Source organism: Siniperca chuatsi, linkage group LG18, assembly GCF_020085105.1.
Source record: "Siniperca chuatsi isolate FFG_IHB_CAS linkage group LG18, ASM2008510v1, whole genome shotgun sequence".
Lineage (NCBI taxonomy): Eukaryota > Metazoa > Chordata > Actinopteri > Centrarchiformes > Sinipercidae > Siniperca > Siniperca chuatsi.
In genome coordinates this window covers 2,117,787-2,144,192 of record NC_058059.1, presented here as the reverse complement: position 1 = coordinate 2,144,192, position 26,406 = coordinate 2,117,787, and the positions used below count along the sequence as shown (strand labels likewise).

The following is a 26,406-nucleotide window of genomic DNA, read 5'->3' as shown; positions in this document are numbered from 1 at the left end:
TTACTGGAATATAAAGTACATTACGGGAGTATAAAGTATATTGCAGGAGTATAAAGTATATTACAGGAGTATAAAGTACATTATGGGAATATAAAGTATATTACAGGAGTATGAAGTACATTATGGGAGTATAAAGTATATTACAGGAGTATAAAGTATATTATGGGAGTATAAAGTATATTACAGGAGTATAAAATATATTACGGGAGTATAAAGTATATTACGGGAGTATAAAGTATATTACAGGAGTATAAAGTATATTATGGGAGTATAAAGTATATTACAGGAGTATAAAGTATATTACAGGAGTATAAAGTACATTATGGGAATATAAAGTATATTACAGGAGTATAAAGTATATTACAGGAGTATGAAGTACATTATGGGAGTATAAAGTATATTACAGGAGTATAAAGTATATTATGGGAGTATAAAGTATATTACAGGAGTATAAAATATATTACGGGAGTATAAAGTATATTACGGGAGTATAAAGTATATTACAGGAGTATAAAGTATATTACGGGAGTATAAAGTATATTACGGGAGTATAAAGTATATTACAGGAGTATAAAGTATATTACAGGAGTATAAAGTATATTACGGGAGTATAAAGTATATTACGGGAGTATAAAGTATATTACAGGAGTATAAAGTATATTACAGGAGTATAAAGTATATTACGGGAGTATAAAGTATATTACAGGAGTATAAAGTATATTACAGGAGTATAAAGTATATTACGGGAGTATAAAGTACTGTACAGGATGTATGATGAGCACATTAAGAAGAGGTTTTGATTACCGGTTACGTCTGCAGCCATGAGTCCTTCTGCTCTCATCACCTTCACCTGCACGATGCCCACATCTCTGAAGTTAGAGAACGACTTCAACACACCCTGGAGAAGGAAAGAGGCACAAAAACATCGACATGTTATTCATGCTGCAGTGTTTTATTTTTTATTCCGTGGAGATTCGATCTGACCCAGTGCGTGTCTAACCCTTTCCAGCGTCGGTATGTGCGGCCGAGACGAGGCTGCCGTCCCGCAGACCCCGATTGGAGAGGCTCCCAGTCCAGCTCTCCAATCAGGAGGATGCAGTTTTGTCAGACAAGCTTTATAGTCTCGACCAAGATATCAGACGTGAAGGCTGTGATTTGATGTGAGCAGCACGCCGCTGTGTCTCTAACCTCAGTCTGTATTCGATAAGAGTTAAATCACCGTGTAGAGTCGATTTTTGTTTTAATGCGAACCTGAGGCATTCGCTTAACTACCTGTGGACTGGACCCGGTTCAGTCATTCAGCTAAAGGACACGTACACACACTCAGACATCCTCTGTTAGACACTAGGAGCCGGGGCGCTGCTTCAGATGTGTTGAGGGCAGGACAGATAAAGGTTTACTTTCTTTCTTTTGTTTCTGTTATTTAGTCAGGTAGACTTTGTTAAAACTCTGATTTAGGAGTCCTCTCTTGGTTGTATTTATTTATTTGATTTGAGCAGCACCGTTAGGCCCTTTCCTGTGTTTGTTATTTGTAAACCTAGGTTACCTACAACTGATCCAAGCAACAAATTACTTTATTTTACCAAATCCACCGGGTTCTTTGTTGCTTGCCGGGTCGTAACAACCTGTGTTTTATTTGTTGGACATCATCAGTGGCATTAAGAGCGCCGCTTACATATCGTTTGAGTATCTGCCTGCGCTCCTGCGGGTCGTCCAGCGGGGTGACGGACAGGTCGGCGATGGAGACGTGAGCCGAGGCGGTCAGCGTGACCAGCAGCACCACGTAGCCCCGGGACTCCTCCAGCGGCAGCTCCAGGTGATGAGTTTGCTCCTTAGCCAGAGTGGAGAGGTTCAACTGGCAGCTGGACAACAAACGCATTCAGCTCATGAACTATGTCTGTGGATTGTAACTAAGTACATTTACTCAAGTACTGTACTAAAATAAAAATGTGAGGTACTTGAGTATTTTCTTCACATGCCACTGTATACTTCTACTACACTACATCTCAGAGGGAAATGTTGTACTTTAACTAATGCAGTGTAATACGACAGACCTGTAATAAATCCTGAAAGTTATAAAGTTCAGTTTGTGTTGAAGCTGTTTCAGAAAGGTGTTGATTCAACTTTATCGTTATTTTGGCAGCTTCACTTTAAAGTGCTGTTAAATTATATTATTTACGTTATATATGTTTCTATTATTTCGTCATCCCCATTTATATCAACAAGGGTAGACTAAATATTAGAAAACACCACCACAACAGTTCAGCAGCAGCACAAACTACAGCGCGTCCTCCAAAATCAGCACACAGTAGAATCAACACCTAAAACCGCTTCAACACATGATTTAGTGCAGGACTGCTGTATCAGACTGCATTAGTTTTAGTTAGGAGTACCTAATAAATTGGCATCTGAGTATATATATATATATACTATATGTTGCCTGGTGTCTTTTCTTTTCTTTGCCTGCCTGACATGTCTGTTTGTAGTGAACTGCTGCTAATGATTTAATTAAAAATATATATATAAGAAGAAAGTTTGTGAGTGCTCGTCTTATTTGTGAAACCAAACCAAAGCGTTCCGGTTTCGCCTGGTCTCCCTTGGGACGAACAGAAAGTGAAAACCCACATAATGACTGCAGATGCTTCCACGCAGGGCTACCGGGCCTCACCGAATGGTTTGAGGAGTATGAAAATGATGTGAATCGTGAGAAACGGCCTTCACAGTCACCACATCTCAACCCAACTGAACACAGATGGGAGGTTTTAGGAGTGATGTGTCAGACACCACCGTCACAACAACACCGAGAGAGGGAAACTCTTTCGGAGGAATGATTTTCATCCCTCCGAAGCTGGAGGCTCGTGGTGGAACGACATCCTGCTGACACTTTATGTTGGGTTTTTCTTTCATTTGTCCCCCATATTTATATATATATGTATGTGTCTGCTCTTGTATATCACTTTTCAAAACACATAAACGTTTATTCTATTACAAATGAAACAAATGCATACAGATAGACGCAGAAAGAAAAACAACAACTGACCGCCCGATGAAGTCGTCTCTCCTCCCGGTGTCTCGGTCCCACACTGTGATGTCCAGCACTCCTCCGGTCTCTTCATACAGATGAAGGTCAAACTGCTCCCTCCACTGTGGACTCAGGGTCTTTGGCACAGTCTGCACACACACACACACACACACACACACACACACACACACACACACACACACACACACACACACACACACACACACAGAGTGGTGTTTCCATCACTTCAGAGGACATTACATTGACTTACATTTCCGGGAGACTTACCATAACCACTACATGCTACGAGGCGTGGATTCAGATCAGATAATAATCAGATATTATTATGTCAATAAGACTTTATTGATCCCACGGGAGGAAATTCACAAGCAGTATGTAAAGTAATACATATAAAATATATATATAAATACATTTAAATTAGCTCCACCTTCACCAGCTGCAACATTAAAGTGATGAACACATTAATGCATCAATAATTATAAAACAATATATATTATTCTGCATAATGAGTACTTTTACTTTTGCTACTTTAAGTATATCCTGATGCTAGTGCTTTTGTACTTTTACGTAAGTAAAATGTTGAATGCCGGAGTATTCCTACACTGAGGTACTGCTACTAGTAACAAGTAAAAGTTCTGAGTGCTTCTTCCTCCTCTGGTAAACCACCGAGCAGAGGCCAGAGTTAGCGTTAGCGTTAGCGTACCTTGCTTCTGTACTTCTGGTGTCCCAGTCTGAACTTGACGTACGGGTCACTCAGACCGTTGGGGTCCATGGGAATCAGGTTCCGACCTTCAATTAGCGCAATGCTGACGATCCCTCTCCAGAGCTGGGATTTCCGATGCAGCTCTGAGAGACGCATTGACTGCTGCTGCTGGTCCACACACACACACACACACACACACACACACACACACACACACACACACACACACACACACACACACAGAGATACACACTCTGAATAGTATGTGTCATATGTCAGGAAAAAGGCGGACAGCATGCAGGGCCCTGCTCTTCACATGTCAGCTTGATTTGAATGAAGACAGATTGTAGATGATTGACTCCTTTCTTTAGAGCCATGTTGAGAAATTATGTAATTATGATTTTAGATGGAAAAAATGACGGTTATTGCGACATGTTGGTGTCAGAATTCGGTCGGCACATTCAAAGTCTACACCTATACATGATAGTTGGGACTGAATAAAAATAGATACATTGAAAGTTATCAGGATAAACTACAGTGTGTGTGTCTCATTGATGTGTTTTTAATAGTTTTTGGACAACTGTGGAGGAAGAAGATCTATCAGGCTGTGACACACAAAACTTCATTGGATTTATTGACAATAACAGAAATATAGAATATCCCCAGACCTTTAAGATAACTTAAGGTTAGCTGGATGAGATTTTTAGCATGTTAGCCTGGATGGATACAGTTTGAAGAACAGGGCCCTGGTCCACATGACCGCAGCTACAACACACAACAGCAGTCAACATTTAAAGAGCTCGATATGCAACATGGCTGACGTGTCCTCGAACTCTTTCACACGAGACAAAAACTGTCAAATGAGGTCCTGATACCGAAAATGAGCAAACAAAACGGTGACATGCAGGGACAGAAAGGTGATCAGGGTGACACACACAGGCGACGACGACAACGACGACGACGATGATGATTTACCTTAGTGGATCGTTTCCAGGACCTCCTGAGCAGCATAGTCTGAACATACATTAAAATACATTATTTCAACTGATTCCTGCAGGGTGGGAAAACATTAACGGTTAAACTAGAGGGCTGTAAAAACTAGGGGGCGCTACAGGACAGGTTTATTTCTGTGCTGCTCAATCCAACCTCAATTAAGCTCCATGAATAAAGCATCTGGAAACAGATTATAACAGACAAAAATGTTCTCTACTGGCGCTGAATATTCATTATTATGGCCTAATTAGCTTTAATGACTTTGATCTATCCGAGCTGACTGTCTTCAGAGTCTCTTTTTCTGTTGTTGTTTGTTGAATTTCCCTCATCTTCATTCCTCTTCCCTCTTCCTCATCGTTGTTTATCTCTTCCTCTCTGACTGGAGCTGCAGCACAGGCTAACACTTGGCCTATAATTAATTTATATACTGAATAAAACATGGGCGAGAGAGGCTGTGTTTAATATCTTAGTGCTGAGGAGACATTTGGAAACCGTCTTCTGATACTCAAATACTAATCTAGGATATATGTGTGTGTATATATGTGATTACAGTTGAGATAAGAACAAAACGCGGAACACTGTATGAAAAACGGACATTAAAGTATGGAAGCAAAGGATTTGAATCTAACTGTGAAATTTAATGTTTACATTTAAATACCAATAAAAATTAATTACTGAAATATTTTACTTTGAAAACCATCTGAATGTATGTGATTTGCAGAAGGTAATTTCAAATACTTAATTTTAAAGCTGCATTAATAGATTTTTTTGGCCACTTGGAGGCAGCACAACAAGCTGTAAACACAACGCTGACATATCATCACCTTATAAAGTTGATGTGTTGAACTTGTTAGCAAACAGCTGTTTATTTACAAGTCCAGCAGATCCGGAGCGACACGATCGTTCATCTGGAGTCACCTGATGAACGTCAGTCCAGTCTTCTCTCTCTGTCAGCTTGCTGTGTCTTTGCTTCCATATTAAAGTCGGCATTCGTTAAAAGCTATTTCAAATGAAAATGGCCATGAATTTCTTTCAGTTTTAGCCTTCTGATCAGTGCCACATTGAGATCAGTGGTGATGTCGCAGCAGTTTCTATATGTCATATTTATTTTATTCATAAGAGCTGCTGAGGGAAGATGAAGCCAAAACCACTGAAGCTAAAACCTTAAAGCTAACAACAACAAAACCTACAACTAAAGAACTAAAAATATTAAAGGTAAAAGAATCATATCGCTGATGCCAAAGTTAGAGTGCGCTCTGCAGATAAAGTAGGAAAGCTACGGGAAGTCACTACGAGCCTAATCACCACTACACTCACTTTATTCACATAGGGCTTCCACCGATACGCCTTAACCAGGCTCTGCTGCAGGAAACACAAACGCAGCAGAGACTCATTATCTCTGCGTGAAAGCCAAAATCCTCACAGTGACATGAGAGAGTGTGTGTTCTTATACAACGTGTGTGTGTGTGTGTGTGTGTACTGAGCTGTTGAGCTCTCTTAATTGTTTTTTTTTTTTTATTCCAGTAGTGCTGAAATGATTAGCGGATTAATGAATTAGTAAAGTGATTCTCAACCTGTTGATGTCCGTCACTGGTTGCAAACTGTGTGTCTACCAGTTGCACCAAGGACTCGTTTTTTACTTGTTTTGATTGATGAGTTTTAAAGGTCCCGAAACACCTAAAAATATCCCCCATTTCACAAGCAAAAGAGCAAAGATTGGAGGTGGGTTTGATAAAAAAGTTCAATAATTTTTGTGAAGCAGAAATATGTTTTTTTATCTTGTGACCCCTCCAAATTTGACACGCGATCCTCCTTGTGGGGGTCCCGAGCACCAGGCTGGGAACCAGCTAGATCAATTGATTGGTGGGCCGACAGAACATTAATAGTAATTTAACAACCGATTAAAGGTTTAAAGTCGTTTACTGTATCAAGCAAAGCTGCTGAACGTTTGCTGTTACAGGCTCTGAACCTGTGAGGATTTGCTGCGTCTCTCACCTTTCTGTATTTTAAAGATTCAACCATTTAATGATTAATCAAAAAGAAAAATTCATCAATCACCATTATTCACAGCCGTAAAATCCAGCCTGCACTCATCAGTAAGTTTTGACTGCAATAACTCACTTTTCTTCAATGTAACATTATAGTTTATTTTATGAAGAGACTCAGTTGACATTCACACCAGTAAAGTAAACCAAATCAAAGTGAACAGAGATGTAATCGCCAGCATACGTACCATCGAGTCTCGCCGTTCCTCTATGGGACTGTCTTTAGGCGTCAGGGTGACGGCCAGCTCCAGGCTGCCCAGGTCCTGATCAGGGTGGTGAGGGTCCTTCAGCGCCAGAGTTACAGGTATCGTCCTGTGACACACAGGTAGGACAGGTGTAAATACTGTTTGTGCTGCTGCATGATCAGCTCTACTCCCAAACACGTTAAAGGTCTCACGGGGGTTAGAAAACAAACCAGAATACGTGAGAGCTTATGAGGAGCCTTAAACTGCATGTGCCTTAAAATGTTCAATATCCCAAGAAGGTGAGAGATAGTTTTGCACAGAAACTGATGAAGAAGAGGCTCTATGATCAATGCTGTGATCAGTTAAACATTTAGAGTTTCAGTGACAGCTGACAGAGGTGCCGACTTGCGGTGAGGCATCCACGATTGTCTGTAAAAGAGAAACCCATCGAGGAAGAGACACAAAAGTGATGACAAATGTTGCCATGGATATCACATGACCACAAAGAGACACAAAATAACTACCAACGGATGCAAGACGACCACGTATATAATCATGAATATTGATTATTGCAGCTTAAAGCGCTTGTGGTTGCATTATTCTCTTGTGGTAAAAAAAAATAATATCTGATGGACAAACATGAGTATGTGAAGTATTCTGCTTTTGTATCCTGAGTATGGACTGGCTACAGCAGAGTAATGGAGCTGAAAAGTTTTGTTTGTAAAAGGGAAACCCATCCAGGGAGGGGCACAGAAGTGATACCAAATGGTGGCATGAATGTCATTAGGCTGACATACCTCTGCTGCTCTAGAGACTCCAGGTAGAGGAAAGCAGAACCCATGAAGTCATCTTGAAGGCCAAAGTCATAGTCAAACACCTGCAGAGGAGCAACAGAAACATCTCCACTGACTCTGGAGAATCCATATGGAAAAGCTTTGTGCAGTGTGTGTCCAAGTCTTTACCTTTACATACAAAGGTTCACTCAGACTATCCATTATTAGAGTCGTTTTCTCATCCCACACTGGGTTGAGGTTTTTGTGGATGATTTTGCTCCTGAACACCTCTTTACCAGCTAACTTGAACTTGACATAGGGATCACTGCTGCCTAAAAAGACAAATAAAGTTGTCACAGATCCATAAAAACAAGAGCAGAAAAGAAAAAGGGGAGACAGACAAGACACAACTCATACCTCCTCTGTCTCTGACGGCCAGATTGTGTCCCCTCTTCAGCTCGATCTCCAGCTTGTACATCTCTGAGCTAGAGACGGCTCGCTCAGAGGTGACACCCGAGGAGCACGGAGCACCCACACCCTGTCAGGAGGAACGGGTGCATTAGTTACAAACTGCACAACCTGAAATCAGTCACTCCATCACCGTAAGAGCCACACTCTCAAAGTTAACTCACCAACATTATTAAGAAAAATAAAAGCTCCTGTAAGCGGTCGCTGAGGCGTAGCCTTCACTACCTCAGTTGTATCTGCACCCACTATTGCCTGCACACTACTAGCACTGCCTGAAGTGTCTGATTCAGCTCAGTAACTTGTCCCAGGGGTGACCACTGACAGGAAATTACACGAGAGTAGCTTCCTCCCATCAGACCACAGTGCTGTTGAGCTGATATTTTTTCCATTCTTGTATAACCCTGTTTCACTGCTGCAGCACCTCCTCTGCTGTGACAATGCAGAAACTGAAAATACATAACTTATACGCCTAACACTGCTTCATTACCTGATGTAGATGCAAGAGAGGATCTCCCTCATTTATAACTTCCGCCATTACACAAGAACCACAGATGGATTACTGAACGGGCCAAGGGATCGGGGGGGCCCTGGGTCAAAGCCTCTGTTTGAAGTGACTGTTAATATTTCTTGTTGGAAAGTAAATCAACTACAAAGAGACACAAAACAACTACAAAGAGATGCAAAACGACTACAAAAGAGATGCAAAATGACCACAAACAGACACAAAACAACTACAAAAGAGATGCAAAATGACCACAGACACAAAACGACTACAAAGAGACAAAACGACTACAAAGAGATACAAAACGACTACAAAGAGACACAAAACGACTACAAAAGAGATGCAAAATGACCACAAACAGACACAAAACAACTACAAAAGAGATGCAAAATGACCACAGACACAAAACGACTACAAAGAGACAAAACGACTACAAAGAGATACAAAATGACCACAAACAGACACAAAACAACTACAAAAGAGATGCAAAATGACCACAGACACAAAACGACTACAAAGAGACAAAACGACTACAAAGAGATACAAAACGACTACAAAGAGACACAAAACGACTACAAAGACATGCAAAACCACTATAAAGAGACACAAAACCACTACAAAAGAGATGCAAAACCACTATAAAGAGACACACCTGACTGCAAAGAGATGCAAAACGACCACAGGAAGATCTGTCTTTCAGGTATTTAATAATTCTCTGTGGGTTCGCCGCTGTAAGTGACACCTTTCACACCTTTCTGTTGTGGTTCAAGTATGAAAAAAAAAAAAAAAGGTAAACCTGAAGGATACAGTATTCTGCTTTTATATCCTGACGTGACTTCTTCATAACCGGCCACAGCAAAGTAATGGCGCTGAAGAGAGTAGCATATTCCTCACTTTAAATAGTCCTAAAACAACCAAAATATTCAGGGGAAAAGGGGACAAGGCATCCAGTCGTGAGCCTGAGACTCTGAGACAGAATCTGTTGTATGTACATCCTCGGACGTTAATTTGCTTTGCACTGGTCTGTGCGCTGCCTGCCACCTTTTCTCCTCTAATCCTGGGTTTCCTTATTTAGTTGAAACTGAATCTCGGTGTCGTCGCGTGAGCACAAAGGCTACAGGGAGATAAAAACAAACGCAACGATGCTAATTCTGAGGCCAGACCGTTGAGACAGACAGGACGCAGACATGACACATCAATAATGACATGCTGAATGAAACACCACAAAGTCTGCAGCTGTCAGCCGTTGATTGCAGTTAAAGGTGTGCTGTGTTACTGGAACAGCTGAGCTCGTTGCAGGTTACGTCTGCTAGATTAGACTGATCATATTGTTCACCCTCAACTGCTGTAATTATTTAAACACGAGTTTTAGATTAAAGCTGAAGATCCTACATTTGACAGTGCCACTCGCGTGCGTATGTAAGCAACAGCGTTAATCAAACATTAACCTCATCACACAAGAGAACGTCTCTCCTAGGGATACTGCATCCTGTCAACACACACACATCCACTTACAGAGATGCCTTGATCAATACTTCTATAATGTGGTAATACATGAGGACCACGCTTATATGAAAAGAGGCCTCGACTGTGTGTATTACAGTTCAGATGTCCAGAGACTACTTTGATACTTATATCAATATACTATATCGTATAAATATGCCCAGCCATCCTGCAGAAAACAGCCTGTGGGTCAATACACAGAAGATGTCCAACACAGGAGGCCATAAGCTGCTGATTTTCACATTATTTTGATTAAAGTTTCCATTTTAACTACTTATTTTGTCCATTACTGAGTTCTAAAATGATTTTTTTTTTAATGCAAAGAAATCAAAGGATCCTGTCAATCAGTTGTACTGACGTTATTAACCACCTTCATCACGTAAAAGTTTATATTTTATTTATGTATGTGTTCATTATGAACTGATGTAGGTCTGAGAACCGAAACGCTGTCAATAACGTGAGTGCAAGTGATCGACGGCGTGCAGGATTTCTTTGGTTTCTATTATTTCTTTGATTCGTCGCACCTGTCAGAACTGTAATTGCTACCATTTAAAACACAAATAAAAACCTGCCAGTGGGCTGAGATCAATCTGAACGTCTCCAGTACACATGAACCTGTCATTTAACTCATTTTACTTTACTTGAACTTACTAATTTTCTTGATACAGGTGTTGTGACTTGCATCACTTTGTCGTGTTTCAAACGACATTTCATGTTTAGAAAATGCTTGAAAAAAGACAAACTATACAAGGAACAAGTGGAAATATCACAGATTAAGCTATCTCAAGACCACGTTAACATGGAGTATAAATTACCGGGGCTGGATACCATTTGAATTCTTTAATACCTTACTTAGTTTGTGTTCTGATCCCAAAATTACTATTTTATCTAGAAAATACTTTTCTAGATATCTCGTCATGAGGTATACGAACATGTTTCTGCTGCAAAACTCTTTATTTTTTCATTAAAATTGTTCTCAAATGTTAAAGAAACAGTTCAACATTTTGGCAAATTCACTTTCTTACTGAGCGTTAGATGAGAAGATCAATACCACTCTCGTGTCTGTGCGGTAAATATGAAACTCCAGCCAGGAGACGATTAGCTTAGCTTAGCATAAAGGGGGAAACAGCTAGCCTGGCTCCTTCCAAAGTTTAACAAATCTGTCTACCAGCACCTCTAAAGATCACTAATTAAATGTTAATGGAAGCTAGTTAGTTTAGCTTGCTAACAGCAGCTCTGATTTCAATAACAAAAGTATAGAATATCACCAGCCTTGTCCTTTAAGGCTGGCATCAGTATGGGCGTTGGCCCCTTGAAACAACCATTCACAATCATTGATTTCATTGACAAAATATAAGTTTCTTTTGCTTTACAAATACAGTGCACATGGCTGTACTTCAGCAGCAACACATTTACAGTGCTGAGAAAGGCTGACGATTTGGTGTTATGCTAAACAGGAAGTAGTGAGATCAGTTTGCAGCACCACAGTTTGATGCTACTACTTCCTCAGTGGTGGAGGAAGTATTCAGATTCTTTACTTACGTAGAAAGTAAAAGTACCAGTACAACAATGTAAAAATACTCCGTTACAAGTCCCGCATTCATAGTCCTACTTAAGTAAAAGTAGAGAAGTGTTAGCTGTAAAATGTATCAGCAGTAAAAGTTCTGGTTCTGCAGTAAAATGTCTCCTGTGACTGATATCTGATTCTGTGTGACATTATTAGATTGTTAATACTGAAGCAACAACGTTAGAGCAGCATTTTACTGTTGTAGCTGCTCGAGGTGGAGCTAGTTTTAACTGCTTTATATACAGTTAGCTAGTTTTAACTGCTTTATATACAGTTAGCTAGTTTTAACTACTTTATATACAGTTAGCTAGTTTTAACTGCTTTATATAGTTAGCTAGTTTTAACTTATATACAGTTAGCTAGTTAGCTAGTTTTAACTACTTTATACACAGTTAGCTAGTTTTAACTACTTTATATACAGTTAGCTAGTTTTAACTGCTTTATATACAGTTAGCTAGTTTTAACTACTTTATATACAGTTAGCTAGTTTTAACTACTTTATACACAGTTAGCTAGTTTTAACTACTTTATACACAGCTAGTTTTAACTACTTTATATACAGTTAGCTAGTTTTAACTGCTTTATACACAGTTAGCTAGTTTTAACTACTTTATATACAGTTAGCTAGTTTTAGCTGCTTTATATACAGTTAGCTAGTTTTAACTACTTTATACACAGTTAGCTAGTTTTAACTACTTTATATACAGTTAGCTAGTTTTAACTGCTTTATACACAGTTAGCTAGTTTTAACTACTTTATACACAGTTAGCTAGTTTAGTCCAGTGATTCCCAACCTAGGGGTTGAGCCCCTCCAAAGGGTCACCAGATAAATCTGAGGGGTCGTGAGATGATTAATGGGAGAGAAACGAAGAAAAAACAAAGTTCTGATACACAAATCTGCTTTCAGTTTTTGGACTTTTCTCTAATCTTTGCTTTTTTGTAAAACATTGGGTAATTTGACCTCTTTGGGCCTCAAACAGTTATTTAAATGAGAAGTTTAGAGGGGAAATGTCTCTTTGGTGGAAGTGCTGAAAACTCAGAGATCTGAAACATGACAAGACGCCCAACCCCTGATTTAATCTTAACAATGTGTTGTGTTTTATGTAGTGAAGTAAAAAGTACAATATTTCCGACTGAATTAAAATGGATATACTGAGTAAAGTACAAGTACCTCAAAATTTTACTTAAGTACAGTACTTGAGTATATGTACTAAGTTACTTTCCACCACTGTTTTTGTGTGGGCCAGAGAAAATAGTATCTCTTAATTTGTAGAAGCCACGGTGACATAAAAACCAGAGGAATATACAAATTAAACAGACAATCTTATGTGACTGAGTTTGGTTTCCTTTTCTCCTCAGAGGCAGAAAGTTTGGAGGCTGAATGTGTTCTTATAACTCACGTTTTCTTTCTCTAACCTCCATCAGTAGCTAATGAAACTCAAAATTATATTTCATCCAAAACTTCCAAGTTAAAATCAAAATGACATAATTTGCCAAGTACATGAATTTAAGTTGGCGGCTGTTGTGCAGGAACACACAGTTTCAACTTCAAAAGCATATCAGCTTCTCCTGCCTGCTGCCAGAAATCACCTAAACACATTATGAAACACAGACTTGTTTCCTGAAGCTGAAATCTTTCAAAGTGTGCCAAGTTCTGCTGTGGCATTTTGCAAGCTGCGGAAATTCCACCGGGCAGTAACTGAAGACGCGGTAATGAAATAAGGGAGAGCGTCGTGTGCAACATGAGGAGGCTGAGTGAGTCTCGCCGGCTGTGTGGAGGATGTGTTGTAGGAGGAGGGCTGTTGAAACGTTATGTAGTCTCCATCCTCAGATGAAGGATGTGATAAGTGGGGCAAGTCCAGTTCAGACATAATGACATTAAATAAGGAGATAAAGTCAACCAACAGGCTGCTGGTATAAGAGGAGAGGATAAGGTGTTCCAGGTCGACTTTACATAACTGAAAACACTGACATGTTATCATCTTATAAAGCTGTTTTTGCTAATGTTTGCGGACAGTTAGCTATCTACACATCCAGCAGTTACAGAGCAACATTATCATTCACTTGGAGTCGTATTTGTGTCCACCTGTTTCAGCTCCTTTCAGCTCATTGTTTTGGTTTTATGGCTCGCTCCCATTGGGCCATCGCCCCTGTTAAAAATGAACAAATCGCCTACTGAGAACGGATTAAACAAACAAGATAAATCGTGTAAAATAGTGAATTTTAGAGGTGTATTTTTTCACTTTGGACAGAACCGGTTTTTAGCTAAGCTAGGCTAATTGCCTGCTAGCTTTATACTTTACGCACAGCCATGACTGGTATTGATTTTGTCATCTCACTCTCAAAAAGAAAGCAATGAAGCGTATTTCCCAAAGTGTTGAACTGTTCCTTTAACTTGTGAGGACTCATGGAGGTTTCAGACATGGTGCCATCAAACCCTGAGGTCAGTGTCCTGCTGCACGTGTCGTCTTTTAAAGATAAATAGAGGGTTACCAGTCCCAGTCCCAGTTGTTATGTGCCCGGGAGTATTAACAACACAATCTACTCTTAATATTTTCTTTGGTAGCCGGTGACAACCTCAAAAATAAAGATAGCAGACAGTAGCCGTGTAGCTCCCGAGGTGTCACGTTCAGGGGGATTTTACTGTTTCATCGTGGCACAGAAACAGCATGTCCAAGGCTGACTCAGGGAGTTTGCATTATGGGAGGAGCACCAGGCTGCCAGAGTTAACAAGCTGCTTAGAAAGGATTAATTGTCTTGTGGCAGTAAATCAGGAAGCAAAAGCACCAAGCTGAGAATAGCATCAGATCACACACAATCCCATCTGCTATACTGATGCACACTTATTTTAGGACTGTGTATTTCTGTTTACACAAACATCTGTGAATGCAGCCATGGCTTTAATCTTTTGTGTGTCAGGATTATTTTCATTATCAATTAACCTGCCAATAATTTTTTAGATTAATTGTTTAGTCAAAAAATGTTCATCCCAACTTCCCGGAGCTCAAGCTGACGTCTTTTTTTAAAAAGTTATTCAGTTTGCTATCATACATGGCCGAAAAATGGGCAAATTATGACAATTTTTGCTTAAAAAATAACTGAAACGATGAATCAATTATCAAAACAGTTGCTGATTATTTTTCCGGCGATCGATCTACTAATCATTCCAGTTCTAACCAGGACACAAGCAAACACACCTCCAGTCTGTGTAAGAGTTGTTAAGGCAATGCTCCCAGTGAACAGCCGAAAGCATGCGCACTTTGATTAGACAGCCATTGTGTGATATTCTGTTTACGTGACTGCTTGATGATTTAATATCTAGACTTTTCAGTCATGCTACCATAAGACTCCTGCTGTGTCACAGACGTATTACCTTAGCCCAAAGGGCTTTGTTTTGATGCCTTATTTTGTCCAACCAACAGTTCAAAACCCAAAAATATTTCATTTACTATCATATTTGACAAAGAAACCAAGCCTTCACATTTGAGAAGCTGGAAGCAGCAAATGTTTAGCGTTTTTCCTTGAAAAATTACTTTTGCTTTCACACAAATCACTTAATAAGCTACTTTGCAGCTCTATTTATTTTCCCATGACTAGTAACCTGATCTTTATGTGTAAAATTGGCAAAGTGAGGCTTTTACTTGAAACTCTGTATGTGACAAACTAGCACTCTGTCTGTCAAGAAGCACAACTATAGACAAGTGAAGATTACAGACAGCGGCAAGGGAGGCTAAGAATAAAGTCAATAAACCCACTAAGGAGAGCTGAATACATGGGAGTAATATATATCTTCTTTATGTCAACAGTAGAGTCTCTATAACACTATGGTCTAACCTCAAGGGGCTATTAACATCAATACTGTTGCCAATACAGACCACAGTGATCAATATTGTAAATGAAAGGCAGAGGAAGCTCCCAACGGGCTCAATCCAGAGCACAGCTTTAGTTACTTTTCAGATTAAGATTTAACATTAAAAAACATATGAGAAGCTAATAAAATACAACACATTATTAAAGATTAAACCAGTGGTTTCCAACCTTTTTTGCTTGTGACGTCTTACAAAAATCAGTGTTTAGTTTGGGCCTCTTGTCATGTTTCAGATGTCTCTGAGTTGTTATGTTCCACCAAAGAGACATTTCCCCTCTAAACTTCTCACATGGTTTCATTTAAATTATTGTTTTTGGTCCAAAAAGGTAAAATTATCCAATGTTTTACAAAAAAAGCACAAAAAGTACAAAAACATATGAAAACAGATCTGTGTATTTTTCTTCTTTCCTCTCCCATTGATCATCTCACGACCCCTCAGATTTATCTGGTGACCCTTTGGACGGGCCCGACCCCTAGGTTGGGAACCACTGGACTAAACTAGCTAACTGTATATAAAACAGCTAAAACTAGCTAACTATATATAAAGCAGTTAAAACTAGCTAACTGTATATAAAGCAGTTAAAACTAGCTAACTGTATATAAAACAGTTAAAACTAGCTAACTGCATATAAAGTAGCTAAAACTAGCTAACTGTATATAAAGCAGTTAAAACTAGCTAACTGTATATAAAGCAGTTAAAACTAGCTAACTGTATATAAAGCAGTTAAAACTAGCTAACTGTGTATAAAGTAGTTAAAACTAGCTAACTGTGTATAAAGCAGTTAAAACTAGCTAACTGTATATAAAACAGTTAAAACTAGCGAACTGTATATAAAGCAGTTAAAACTAGCTAACTGTATATAAAGCAGTTAAAACTAGCTAACTGTATATAAAACAGTTAAAACTAGCTAACTGTATATAAAACAGTTAAAACTAGCTCCACCTCGAGCAGCTACGACAGTAAAACGCTGCTCTAACGTTGATGCATCAGTATTAACAATCTAATAATGTCAGACAGAATCAGACATTATCAGTAAAGAATCTGAATACTTCCTCCACCACTGAGGAAGTAGTAGCATCAAACTGTGGTGCTGCAAACTGATCTCACTACTTCCTGTTTAGCATAACACCAAATCGTCAGCCTTTCTCAGCACTGTAAATGTGTTGCTGCTGAAGTACAGCCATGTGCACTGTATTTGTAAAGCAAAAGAAACTTATATTTTGTCAATGAAATCAATGATTGTGAATGGTTGTTTCAAGGGGCCAACGCCCATACTGATGCCAGCCTTAAAGGACAAGGCTGGTGATATTCTATACTTTTGTTATTGAAATCAGAGCTGCTGTTAGCAAGCTAAACTAACTAGCTTCCACTCTTCTTGCAGTTTTTGTGAGGACACGTGTGTGCCGACTAAAACCTTCTGCACATACAACAACAATAAACCCTGGTCTACTGCAAAACTCAGGCGGCTTCGTCAGGCCAAGGAGGAGGCCCACAGAAGTGGGGACAACCCACAACCAGGCCAGAAACTGGTGCTGCCGAAGGAGATCAGAGTAGCCAAGACGAGCTACACTGAGAAGTTAGATAACTGTACTCACAGATGGGGGGTTGAACAGCTGGAGCTGGACACGCTCAAAACTGTGGAGATGACTTCAGGAGGAGCCCCCCAGCACTGCCCCCCCATCACCATATCCAACAACACAGTGTCTGCTTTGGAAGCCTTCAGGTTTCTGGGATCCACAACCTCCCAGGACCTAAAGTGGGCGTCCAACATCGAGACCATCGTCAAAAAGGCCCAGCAGAGGATGAACTTCCTGTTGCAGCTCAGGAGGTTCAAGCTGCCTCGGGAGCTGCTGATCCAGTTCTGCTCTGCTATAATCCAGTCTGTCCTCTGCACATCCGTCTCTGTCCGGTTTGGATCGGCCACCAAACAGGACAGGAACAGACAGAGTCGGGACTGCAGACCCGCCCTCCATTCAGGACTTATACACGTCCAGAGTCAGGAAACATCACTGTAGATCCATCACACCCTGGTCACAACCTGTCCCCCCTCCTCCCCTCTGGGAGGCGCTACTGTACGCCAAAACAGCCAGACACGGGAACAGCGTCTATCCGCAGGCCGTCGCTCGGATGAACAGTTAACACCAGTCACTCAGTGCCAGGAACGACCCCCGTGACACTAACATCCACTGGTCCTGTAACTGCGTCTCACTGTTTATGTGAATATTATCACTTTTTAAATCTACGCACGCTGCACATACTGTATATACTGTCATATCCACCTACCGCATGTAAATAAAGCGACCGGTTACATTAATCATGTTTATTGCTGAACCATTTCACCAATTGTCTTTTTGTTTACAAATGTTACTGTTGTTGTTTTTTGTGCTTTTTTTTTTTTTTTTAGAATATATATCTCTATATGCACATAGTAGCTTAATGTTTTTTTAACGCGTTGAGCTTGCTGTCCTTGTTTTTAGCTGAATTTATGTCTATTCCAGTGCACGTACACCGAGAGCAACGGAAAACCAAAGTCAAATTCCTCGTATGTGTACACATGCCTGGCCAATAAAGCTGATTCTGACAGCTAGTTAGCATAGCTTGCTTCCACTTTCTTAGTGGAATACAAACAACAATACTTGTTGAAAAGGGGAAAATAAAAGTACTGTATCCACGTCCAGTTTTGTCTCTTAACTTCCGGTTCACATTTCTCGAAGTTGGGAACACACATCCGCATTTTTGAGGAGGAAATAAGGTTCGACACAACATCACATTAAAAAGACAATCTATGGCGCAAAGTTACGTTCGCGGTTAACTGTCTCACTGCTAGCTTACAGCTAGCTCAACTAGCTTACTGTGTGTTGCAGTAGCTGTTTCTCTGGGGAAACTTTTCAAGAGCTCTGATGTTTAATGTCTCAGTGCGATGATGCAGATTCATAAGATATTAACATCATCTGCAGCTGCCACAAACAATCACTAAACCAGCTGATTTTTTTTTTACTTTGTTGGTCTGGACACAAATTAAAACATTTCACCAAATTATGTAAAACAATATGGATTTTATTTATGATATAATTCGGACTAATCAGCCTGCTACACCAATGATATACTGGAAAACGTGACGGTGTCTAACAGTGAAACAAACCAGATGAGTCTCCACTGTGACTCTGTGTTTTGGATGAAGAAATATTGTTTCAACACACATTTTGAACATCCACTCAGACAACTTGTGCTATATCATATTGTTCTAAACATAAACGTAATAAACCACATTCTGACTAGTCACCATGATGATTATACCAGTAAAGTGACCAGCTGATCCCAGAGCTGTGTGGGCGGAGGACTGATCTGATTAGCGATGGTGTGTAAATAGCAGTCGATGTTTGTCAGACTGTAGGGGGGAAACTCTGTCAGCCCTTCACGCTGTACATTAAAATACTGCTCAGATATTTGCTAAAATGCAGGTGAAGATGATCACAAGCAGCAGATGTGAAGCTACACAATGCGACACATTCACACTGGATCACAGTCTGGGTCGCACACGGGGGGGGGGAGTGGGTGATGAGTATTGACAGATTCGACCTGCAACAAACCCATAAACATCAGTCACATCATATTATCTTCAGTTCATCTTACACTGATAGATACAGTCTCTCTCCTACATACAGCAGATCTTCAGTTGACTCAAGTGAAACCAGCTTTATTCAGAGGGGTTGTTTTTTGTTTACACCTCTGTTGACACGCTTTAACCCGGCGTCATAAAAATGCTGCTTATTCTGAAACTGGATGTGAAGATATCTGTGTGCAAACTGCTCCTGTTGCTTTGTATAGTTTAGTACAACTCCTTTTTACTTGATTCCAAATCACAAGACACAAACACAGAGCTGAAATAAAAATCCCCACTGCGCATCTTCAGACCGCCGTGCACATTATCTAACACAGAGCTGGTGATGCTCACCGACAGCAGCCGTCCGCATGTAGAGACGAGGGAAAAGGAGTCATCGCAGGAGGCGCAGCGAAGTAACCCTTGAATCGCTAGACGGGACTCTGCCACCGGGGCCTTGCTTATAAAGAGATCCAGGGTCGAGGAGGACGCGGGAGGATAATACAGACAAGGTGAGGCGGTAGGAGCAACTATGTGGGAGACATAGGGAGGGAGAGAAACTCGGGATACTTCCGAGGCAATTACAGATTGGCAGAAAAACAAACTTCTGTATGCTCAAAAAGTATCCTCCCGCGAAAATAGTTGCAGCCTAGAAGGAGCAGGTGTGGAGCAGCAGGTGTTACCGCTGAATGGAGGAAGGAGAGGGGGAACCGTGCTGGTTGGCTTGACTATAATCCTTCTCCGGTGGAGTAAGCCTGACTGACAGGCCGAACGAAAGGCCAAGAGAGAGTCACAGACGGATTTAAGGCCAGTCTAGTGTCCTAAAATACAGATCTTAAAGTTGTACTAAAATTCTGCCTTACATTTTTGTGCAAGAAAATATAAACTATACTATAATATATATCTAAACTATGAATCTGCAGCTGTTGAGGATAAAACCGGCTTCAGACATATTTGCTGAATAGGGGGCGGATAAAGTCCAAGTCAGAGGTCTTCTCTGAAACGGACCTGTGGAAAACCTAAACGCGCATGAATTCATTTTCCATTGGGAAAGCGGAAGCTAGCGAGCTAGGCTAACTAGCTTCTCCACCTGGAAAGTTGCAGCTAGTTAGCTTAGCTTGACAACTAGATGTTGTTTTAATCGTTGATGTTATTTCATCACCTGCTGCGTGTCACGGTCAGCTCCTGCACACTCAGTGCTGGAGGTGGGGCTAGCTAGCGTTAGCTTTCACGGGTCCAGACGTGGTGACGGCAAATAAATGACTCACAGCAACAGGTAGTCCTGTAACGTCAACACGTAACTTTGTGTCGTGATTCGAATCACAAAGTTACGTACGGAGTCAAGATGCTGGTACGGAGCAACGGCTAACACCACCGACCCCAAGTGTTTTTAATCCCCGCCCTCACAGATATTGGACCAATCAAATTACAGCGCAGACAATCGCCCCCTGGAGGACATTAATGCACAGGTGCTGACAGAAAAATACATAAAACTTTCTTTGTAATTACAATTTTGACCAAATAAGTACGCAAGTCAAAACTAATCCCAAGGATATATACTGGATATGCATACTGATTTCTTAGCAAAAATATAATTTTCTAGTTTTTAATTCTTAGAGTTAATAATAAAAACATACCGTGTGTGAAATCAGTATATTTTAAGATACTTTTTGGAGTGGAAGAGTGGGTAAGATGATGGAAATATCACAAAAACACTAATATGCAAAACCCACATGCAATGACTAAACAAATACCCGAAACTAATACTGCTACCGGTCTTTGACAAGGATGAATACTACACGAGCTGATAGAGTGAGACAGTTTCACACTCTTACACCCCCGGGTTCAGCTGACTGCACACAAACACACACCAAGAAAGACAAATAGTTCTTGACAATCTGTTCTCACAGATATTTGTCTTGTGTAAAAAAAACAACAACCACATTTTCTATTAAAAAGCACATGAGCTGTTTGTTTTCCTTCAGTCAGCCGCTCTACACAGTGGAAACTCAATAAGTGACACATCTTCAATAGCCATTACACAGCATCGCCATCAATACAGGTCCGACAAGGCTTACAGCAAATCCCACTGTGTTCAATAACCTCTGTTCGGTGTGTGAAATAACGATTTGTAACTCTTATTTTCTGTTACTGTGTCTGTTTGACATCATTCGCAAGGACACTGCTGTACAGAAGGAGTCGTGTGCATGAGTCACAAAGCAGACTTCATGCTCAAATGCAAACTCTTGCAGCCTTTGTCTACATAATGCAATGAAATGTAACCCCTGCAGGTCAGTGCGTGTAGAGACACACGGCCTCTGGTGTCCACAGAGAGGACACTAACGTGGTTCCAGGCAAAGACTGTTACTTCATCTCTTGTCTCTAGCAGCCTCCAAAAACAGAAAGAAAAACAAGCGAACACACGCAGTGTTGGCACTGGACACGAGGGCTCAACTGAATCATCTGTTATAAAAGACAAAAGCTGGTGTCTGCTATCCGTGTTGCTGCTACCACACCGACAGTCACGGTGGCCGGCAAAAGGAAATCTTTATCTCACAGCAATCGCAGTCATTTTTATCTAATTCGATTCTTATAATCTCTCCAGCCGTTCCCTCGTTTCCTGAACGGTCCAGCTCAGCTTTGGCCTCCTAAATACCAGATCTCTCTCCAGTGCATCACTTTTGGTGAAGAACCTATAATCCTTTACGCCGGCCGGGCCTCTCCATAACACAGCTTAGAGGCACGACGTCGTAACACCTGCTCTCCTGAATATACTCGGACATTTGCCAGCTGTACTTACAGAAAAGGTGGTGCTGCGCGGTCTCAGTTAGAATTAGTACACAGAGCAGAAATGGGACATAGTCCAAAATAAAAGGCATTTCCTGCACCTACTTTCTATTGAGTTTAAAGTTATTCGTTGTTAACACAGTTTGTAGTACAGCTGGAGCTTTAGATAGCTATATTTCTTGCTTTGTGTGTTGGCCGTTAGGCTCATCTTCTCAGCATTACATGGATCTCTTTCACGCCCAGTTTCTGCACGTATCCTGCAAACTCGTTTTCTTTTCCTGCTGAGATGTGCAGGACCCCTCCTCCCCCGTCACACGTAGGTCTCAGAGCTGCAGCATTTCATCCCCGGACATTGGTAAGCGGAGGCTGCCTGGCCATCCATTCACATGCTGTATATATACAGTGCATTGTGATTTGTAGTGAGAGCAGGGAGCAGGTGGAGGAAAATCTAGAGAGATGGAGGTCTGCTCTGGAAAACAGAGGAATGAAGCTCAGCCGCAGTAAGACAGAATACAGGTGCGTCAATGAGAGGGACCCAGGTGGGACGGTGAGGTCACAGGGAGCAGAGGTGAAGAAGGTGCAGGACTTTAAGAACTTAGGGTCAACAGCTCAGAGCGATGGAGACTGTGGAAAAGAGGTGAAGAGGCGAGTGTGAGCAGGTTGGAGCGGGTAGAGAAAAGTGTCAGGTGTGTTGTGTGATAAAAGAGTCTCAGCAAGAATGAAAGGAAAGGTGTTGAAGACAGTGGTGAGACCAGCGATGTTGGACAGCTTAGAGACAGTGGCGCTGAACAAAAGACAAGAGGCAGAGCTGGAGGCAGCAGAGCTTAAGATGCTGAGGTTCTCTTTGGGAGAGACGAGGACGGACAGGATCAGGAACGAGGACATCAGAGGGACAGCTCATGTTAGACGTTTCGGAGATAAAGTCAGAGAGGCCAGATCGAGGTGGTTTGGACATGTTCAGAGGAGAGACTGTGAATATATTGGTAGAAGGATGCTGAGGCTGGAGCTGCCAGGCAGGAGGTCTAGAGGAAGACCAAAGAGGAGATGTATGGATGTAGTGAGAGAGGACATGAAGCTAACTGGTGTGAGTGCAGAGGACGCAGAGGACAGGGTTAGATGGAGGCACATGATTCGCTGTGGCGACCCCTGAAAGGGAACAGCCGAAAGGAAAAGAAGATATATACAGTATATGATTTCAGATTTCAGCCACGTGATGAGTCAGCGCTCTTCTTTATTTAACAACTGTCTCAAGTTCAGTTGTTCAATATATATCTAACCCTAAACTAGCTTCCCCTCAGCGCAGACGCTCTGGGACAGATGTCCAGCTGGTGATTACTGATGATTTTTCCCGACATTTCGACACGCTGCTCTGATTAATTATCAAAAAGTGAACGTACGACGTGAACAATTAATCAGCTGCTAAGCTGAATCAGACGCATCGTGACACATCTCATCTCGTGACCAATTAGCTCCCAGTAATATTAATCCAGAAACATCAGATATAACAGGAAAACACTGACAGGGAACCTTTTAATGCACAATGAGTACTTTTACTTTTGATACTTTAAGTACATTTAGCTGATAAGGTTTTGAATGTTTTATGTGGTGGAGTGTTTTCACAGTGTGGTGTTAGTACTTTTACTTAAGGAAAGGATCTGAGTACTTCTTCCAGCACTGGCGGAAGTATAAATCATTAAACTTTTATTTTTTGTAATGACAATTTTCCCACCTTTCTTGAGCTGGGTCAGAGCTGTTGCTGATGTGAGCCTGTATGATATTAGGCTGATGAACATGACTTAACCCAATATATTTACTTCCTTTAAAGCTGTAAAAGGTTTGTTTACCCTGATAACATAAACAGTATTAGCAGGAGAGCAAAGTCTACATTTTATATTATATTTGAGAGACACACAAAATGCTTATTTTTCTTCTGTTGCTCAAACTTTTCACTCACACACACTTAGTGTCTTGAAATACATACATAATGCCTGAGTGATTGGGCCTTTAGTAGTGATCGATATGTGTCATTATTAGAGCTGAAATAATTAATGGAGTAACCATTTAGTCAGGCCTGATAATCAATCAATCATTTAAGTCATTTATTGAGTACAAATGTCAAACGGTTGTCTGGTTCTAGCGTCATTTGTGAGGTTTTGCTGCTTTTCTTTGTTTTATTTCATTGTAAACTGAATATGTTTGGGTTTTTGTTTGTTGGACAGAAAGAAACGAGCAACTTGAACGCATCACTTTGGGCTTCAGGAAGCATTTTCACTATTTCACTGTGATTAACTGAGCAAACAAACTGCAGATTTATTGACAATAAAAGCAGCCCCTGGTCCTTTACGCGGCATTGCATTTTAATGTGTATACATTTTATTTTTATAATTAAATGTTCATTTAATAACCCTGTAATAAATCTATCTATCTACTGGTTGTTTATGTCTTTGTGTCTATCTTTCCTGCAAACACACTCTGCAACTAAACCTGCCTATAAAGTGTGCATCCATTAACCTGTGATCCAGGTATCAATTAAGACAGTTAGTTGCAGACAAATATTATATTAAAAGGCCAAACCAGCACATCAGAGTGGCAGGAGCTCACCGGCTGCTCATCCCTGCGCTCCAGCTGTGTTTCCGCCGCTGCGGCAGCTGTTGCCGCTTCGCCGCCTCCTCCGCTCCCGCCGCTGCCGCCGCCCTCGCCGCCCCCGCTGCAGCCCGGTGCCTCGGCCAGCCTCTCCAAGCACGCAGACCCGAGAGAGGAGCTCTTGTGGTGGGACTGCACCAGCTGAGCCACCGTGGACTTGTGCGCGGGCTGCAGCTTCTCCCGGCCGAGACCGGAGCCGCTCCCGGCCGCTTTGCCGCAGAGCTGAGCCTCCTTCACGCCTAAATCCACCCGAGAGGGGAAGAGCAGGTCGGGCTGCGAGGAGGAGATCACCCGGTCCAGAGCGACGTTTTCCTTCCGCTTCATCTTCTTGAACATCCACCCGCCTCGCTCCTTCTTGTCCTCGGGGTCTCTGGCGCCCAGCTTGGGGCTGAGCAGCGGCTTGGCTTTGGCTTGAAACTGCTTCCACATCGTGTTTTGTTGGGGCGAGCGGGTCTCACTCTCGTCCCCGCCGCCGCTGCGCTCCATCCCCGCCTCCGCTCGGAGCTCAGACCGGCTGCCACACCGACGGGACGGGCTACCGATCCGCGCGGACCCTCTTCAGCCGCATTTACGCCCAGAAAAAACACGCCAAAACACCCGAGGTCGGGGTCGTCCAGCCCCCCTTTTAACGTCAATGTTTACACCGGGGCACGGGGAGGACAGCAGGACCCGCCTCAGAGCCGGACTGCGGGACTTTCGCACAGAGATGAACGTCCGTTACTTTCAAGCCCCAAACGAGTTCACGCAACATCTGTCACAGTGGGCGGATCGATAGCACAAAATCAATATTACAGATAACCGCGTCTCGTTTTGAAGATCGATAGGATAGGATCAAAAAGAAAATGATCAGTTAAATTCAATTAAAGGTTATATTGATACAATTTATATGTAGAAGAAAATTAAATAATAATAATAATAATAATAATAATAAAATACATCCATCCTAGATCTTTTAGAAAGTTGCGGAATAAAAAAATATGATTGTGATTTAATCATTTTAAAAATGTTGACGGGTCCAAAATGACTGTTTTGTTTCCTGCTCCTGAGCCAATAGTATAACTACGTTGGTATCACGTGGTATAGTTGCCAGTTAGCGTGAGAAAACGGACACTGACGTTAGCACGTATTAGCTATCTTAGCTTAATCGTCCGAACAACAATAACCCATAAAATTACAGTTCTGCATATTTAAAATCAACAACAACTACCGACAGTCGTAGTCCTTAAAACCTTAACTAGTGTGTTGTCACCGGTTAAACTGTCAAAATTAGAAAAATAACAGCTTCAGTCGCTGAGGAGCTACGTTAGCGTTAGTTAGTCCGGTTAGCTAACGTTATAGTTCCCTCAAACAATGTAACGTTATAACGAAGATGCGTATCGGAGGGGATTTGGAAGTGGGCCAGGGTCCGACATAACTGATGGCCCGAGGGCCAGTACAGGTTTATGGAGGGCAACTTAATTGACCAGTCACAGTTCTGTCCGGCCGGTGGCGGACTGTAGCCGTTGTTGCTGTGTGGCGCTCAGATGTTTTTTTATAATCCGCTATGAGATTTGTTTTCAATAAGAAAACACTTCGACTAATGTTAGGTCAACATACGCTACGCTAACGCTAGCTAACGTCAACTTTTACTGCCTGTCTAATGTCGAGCGCCGTGGGTTTTAATAGCATCCCTACAACGTACCTGTACTCTCTGATTGGATTAAAATGTAAATATTTACATAATG

At 41.3% G+C, this 26,406-nt stretch overlaps 1 protein-coding gene across 12 annotated transcripts in view; it reads right to left on the bottom strand.

The window, feature by feature from the left end:
- The window catches only part of mctp1b (multiple C2 domains, transmembrane 1b), a 40,857-nt gene extending 15,382 nt beyond the window's left edge, over positions 1 to 25,475 (bottom strand). The window contains exons 1-11 of one of the 12 annotated variants that reach the window (XR_006375512.1): positions 24,641 to 25,475; positions 8,160 to 8,280; positions 7,932 to 8,074; positions 7,767 to 7,846; positions 6,973 to 7,096; positions 6,057 to 6,101; positions 4,722 to 4,760; positions 3,747 to 3,914; positions 3,041 to 3,171; positions 1,676 to 1,862; positions 805 to 898 (exon numbers count right to left, since the gene is read on the bottom strand). Coding sequence is in view for 10 of the 12 variants with exons in the window: in XM_044174366.1 (XP_044030301.1) it covers positions 805 to 898; positions 1,676 to 1,862; positions 3,041 to 3,171; positions 3,747 to 3,914; positions 4,722 to 4,760; positions 6,057 to 6,101; positions 6,973 to 7,096; positions 7,767 to 7,846; positions 7,932 to 8,074; positions 8,160 to 8,280; positions 24,641 to 25,168 (1,660 nt within the window). In the remaining 2 variants the exon portion in view is untranslated. Of the gene's footprint in view, positions 1 to 804; positions 899 to 1,675; positions 1,863 to 3,040; positions 3,172 to 3,746; positions 3,915 to 4,721; positions 4,761 to 6,056; positions 6,102 to 6,972; positions 7,097 to 7,766; positions 7,847 to 7,931; positions 8,075 to 8,159; positions 8,281 to 8,374; positions 8,847 to 24,640 lie in introns of those variants that run through there. The other 11 variants (XM_044174366.1, XM_044174367.1, XM_044174372.1 and 8 more) reach the window with 11 other exon arrangements.
- Between the last annotated feature and the right edge of the window lie 931 nt (positions 25,476 to 26,406).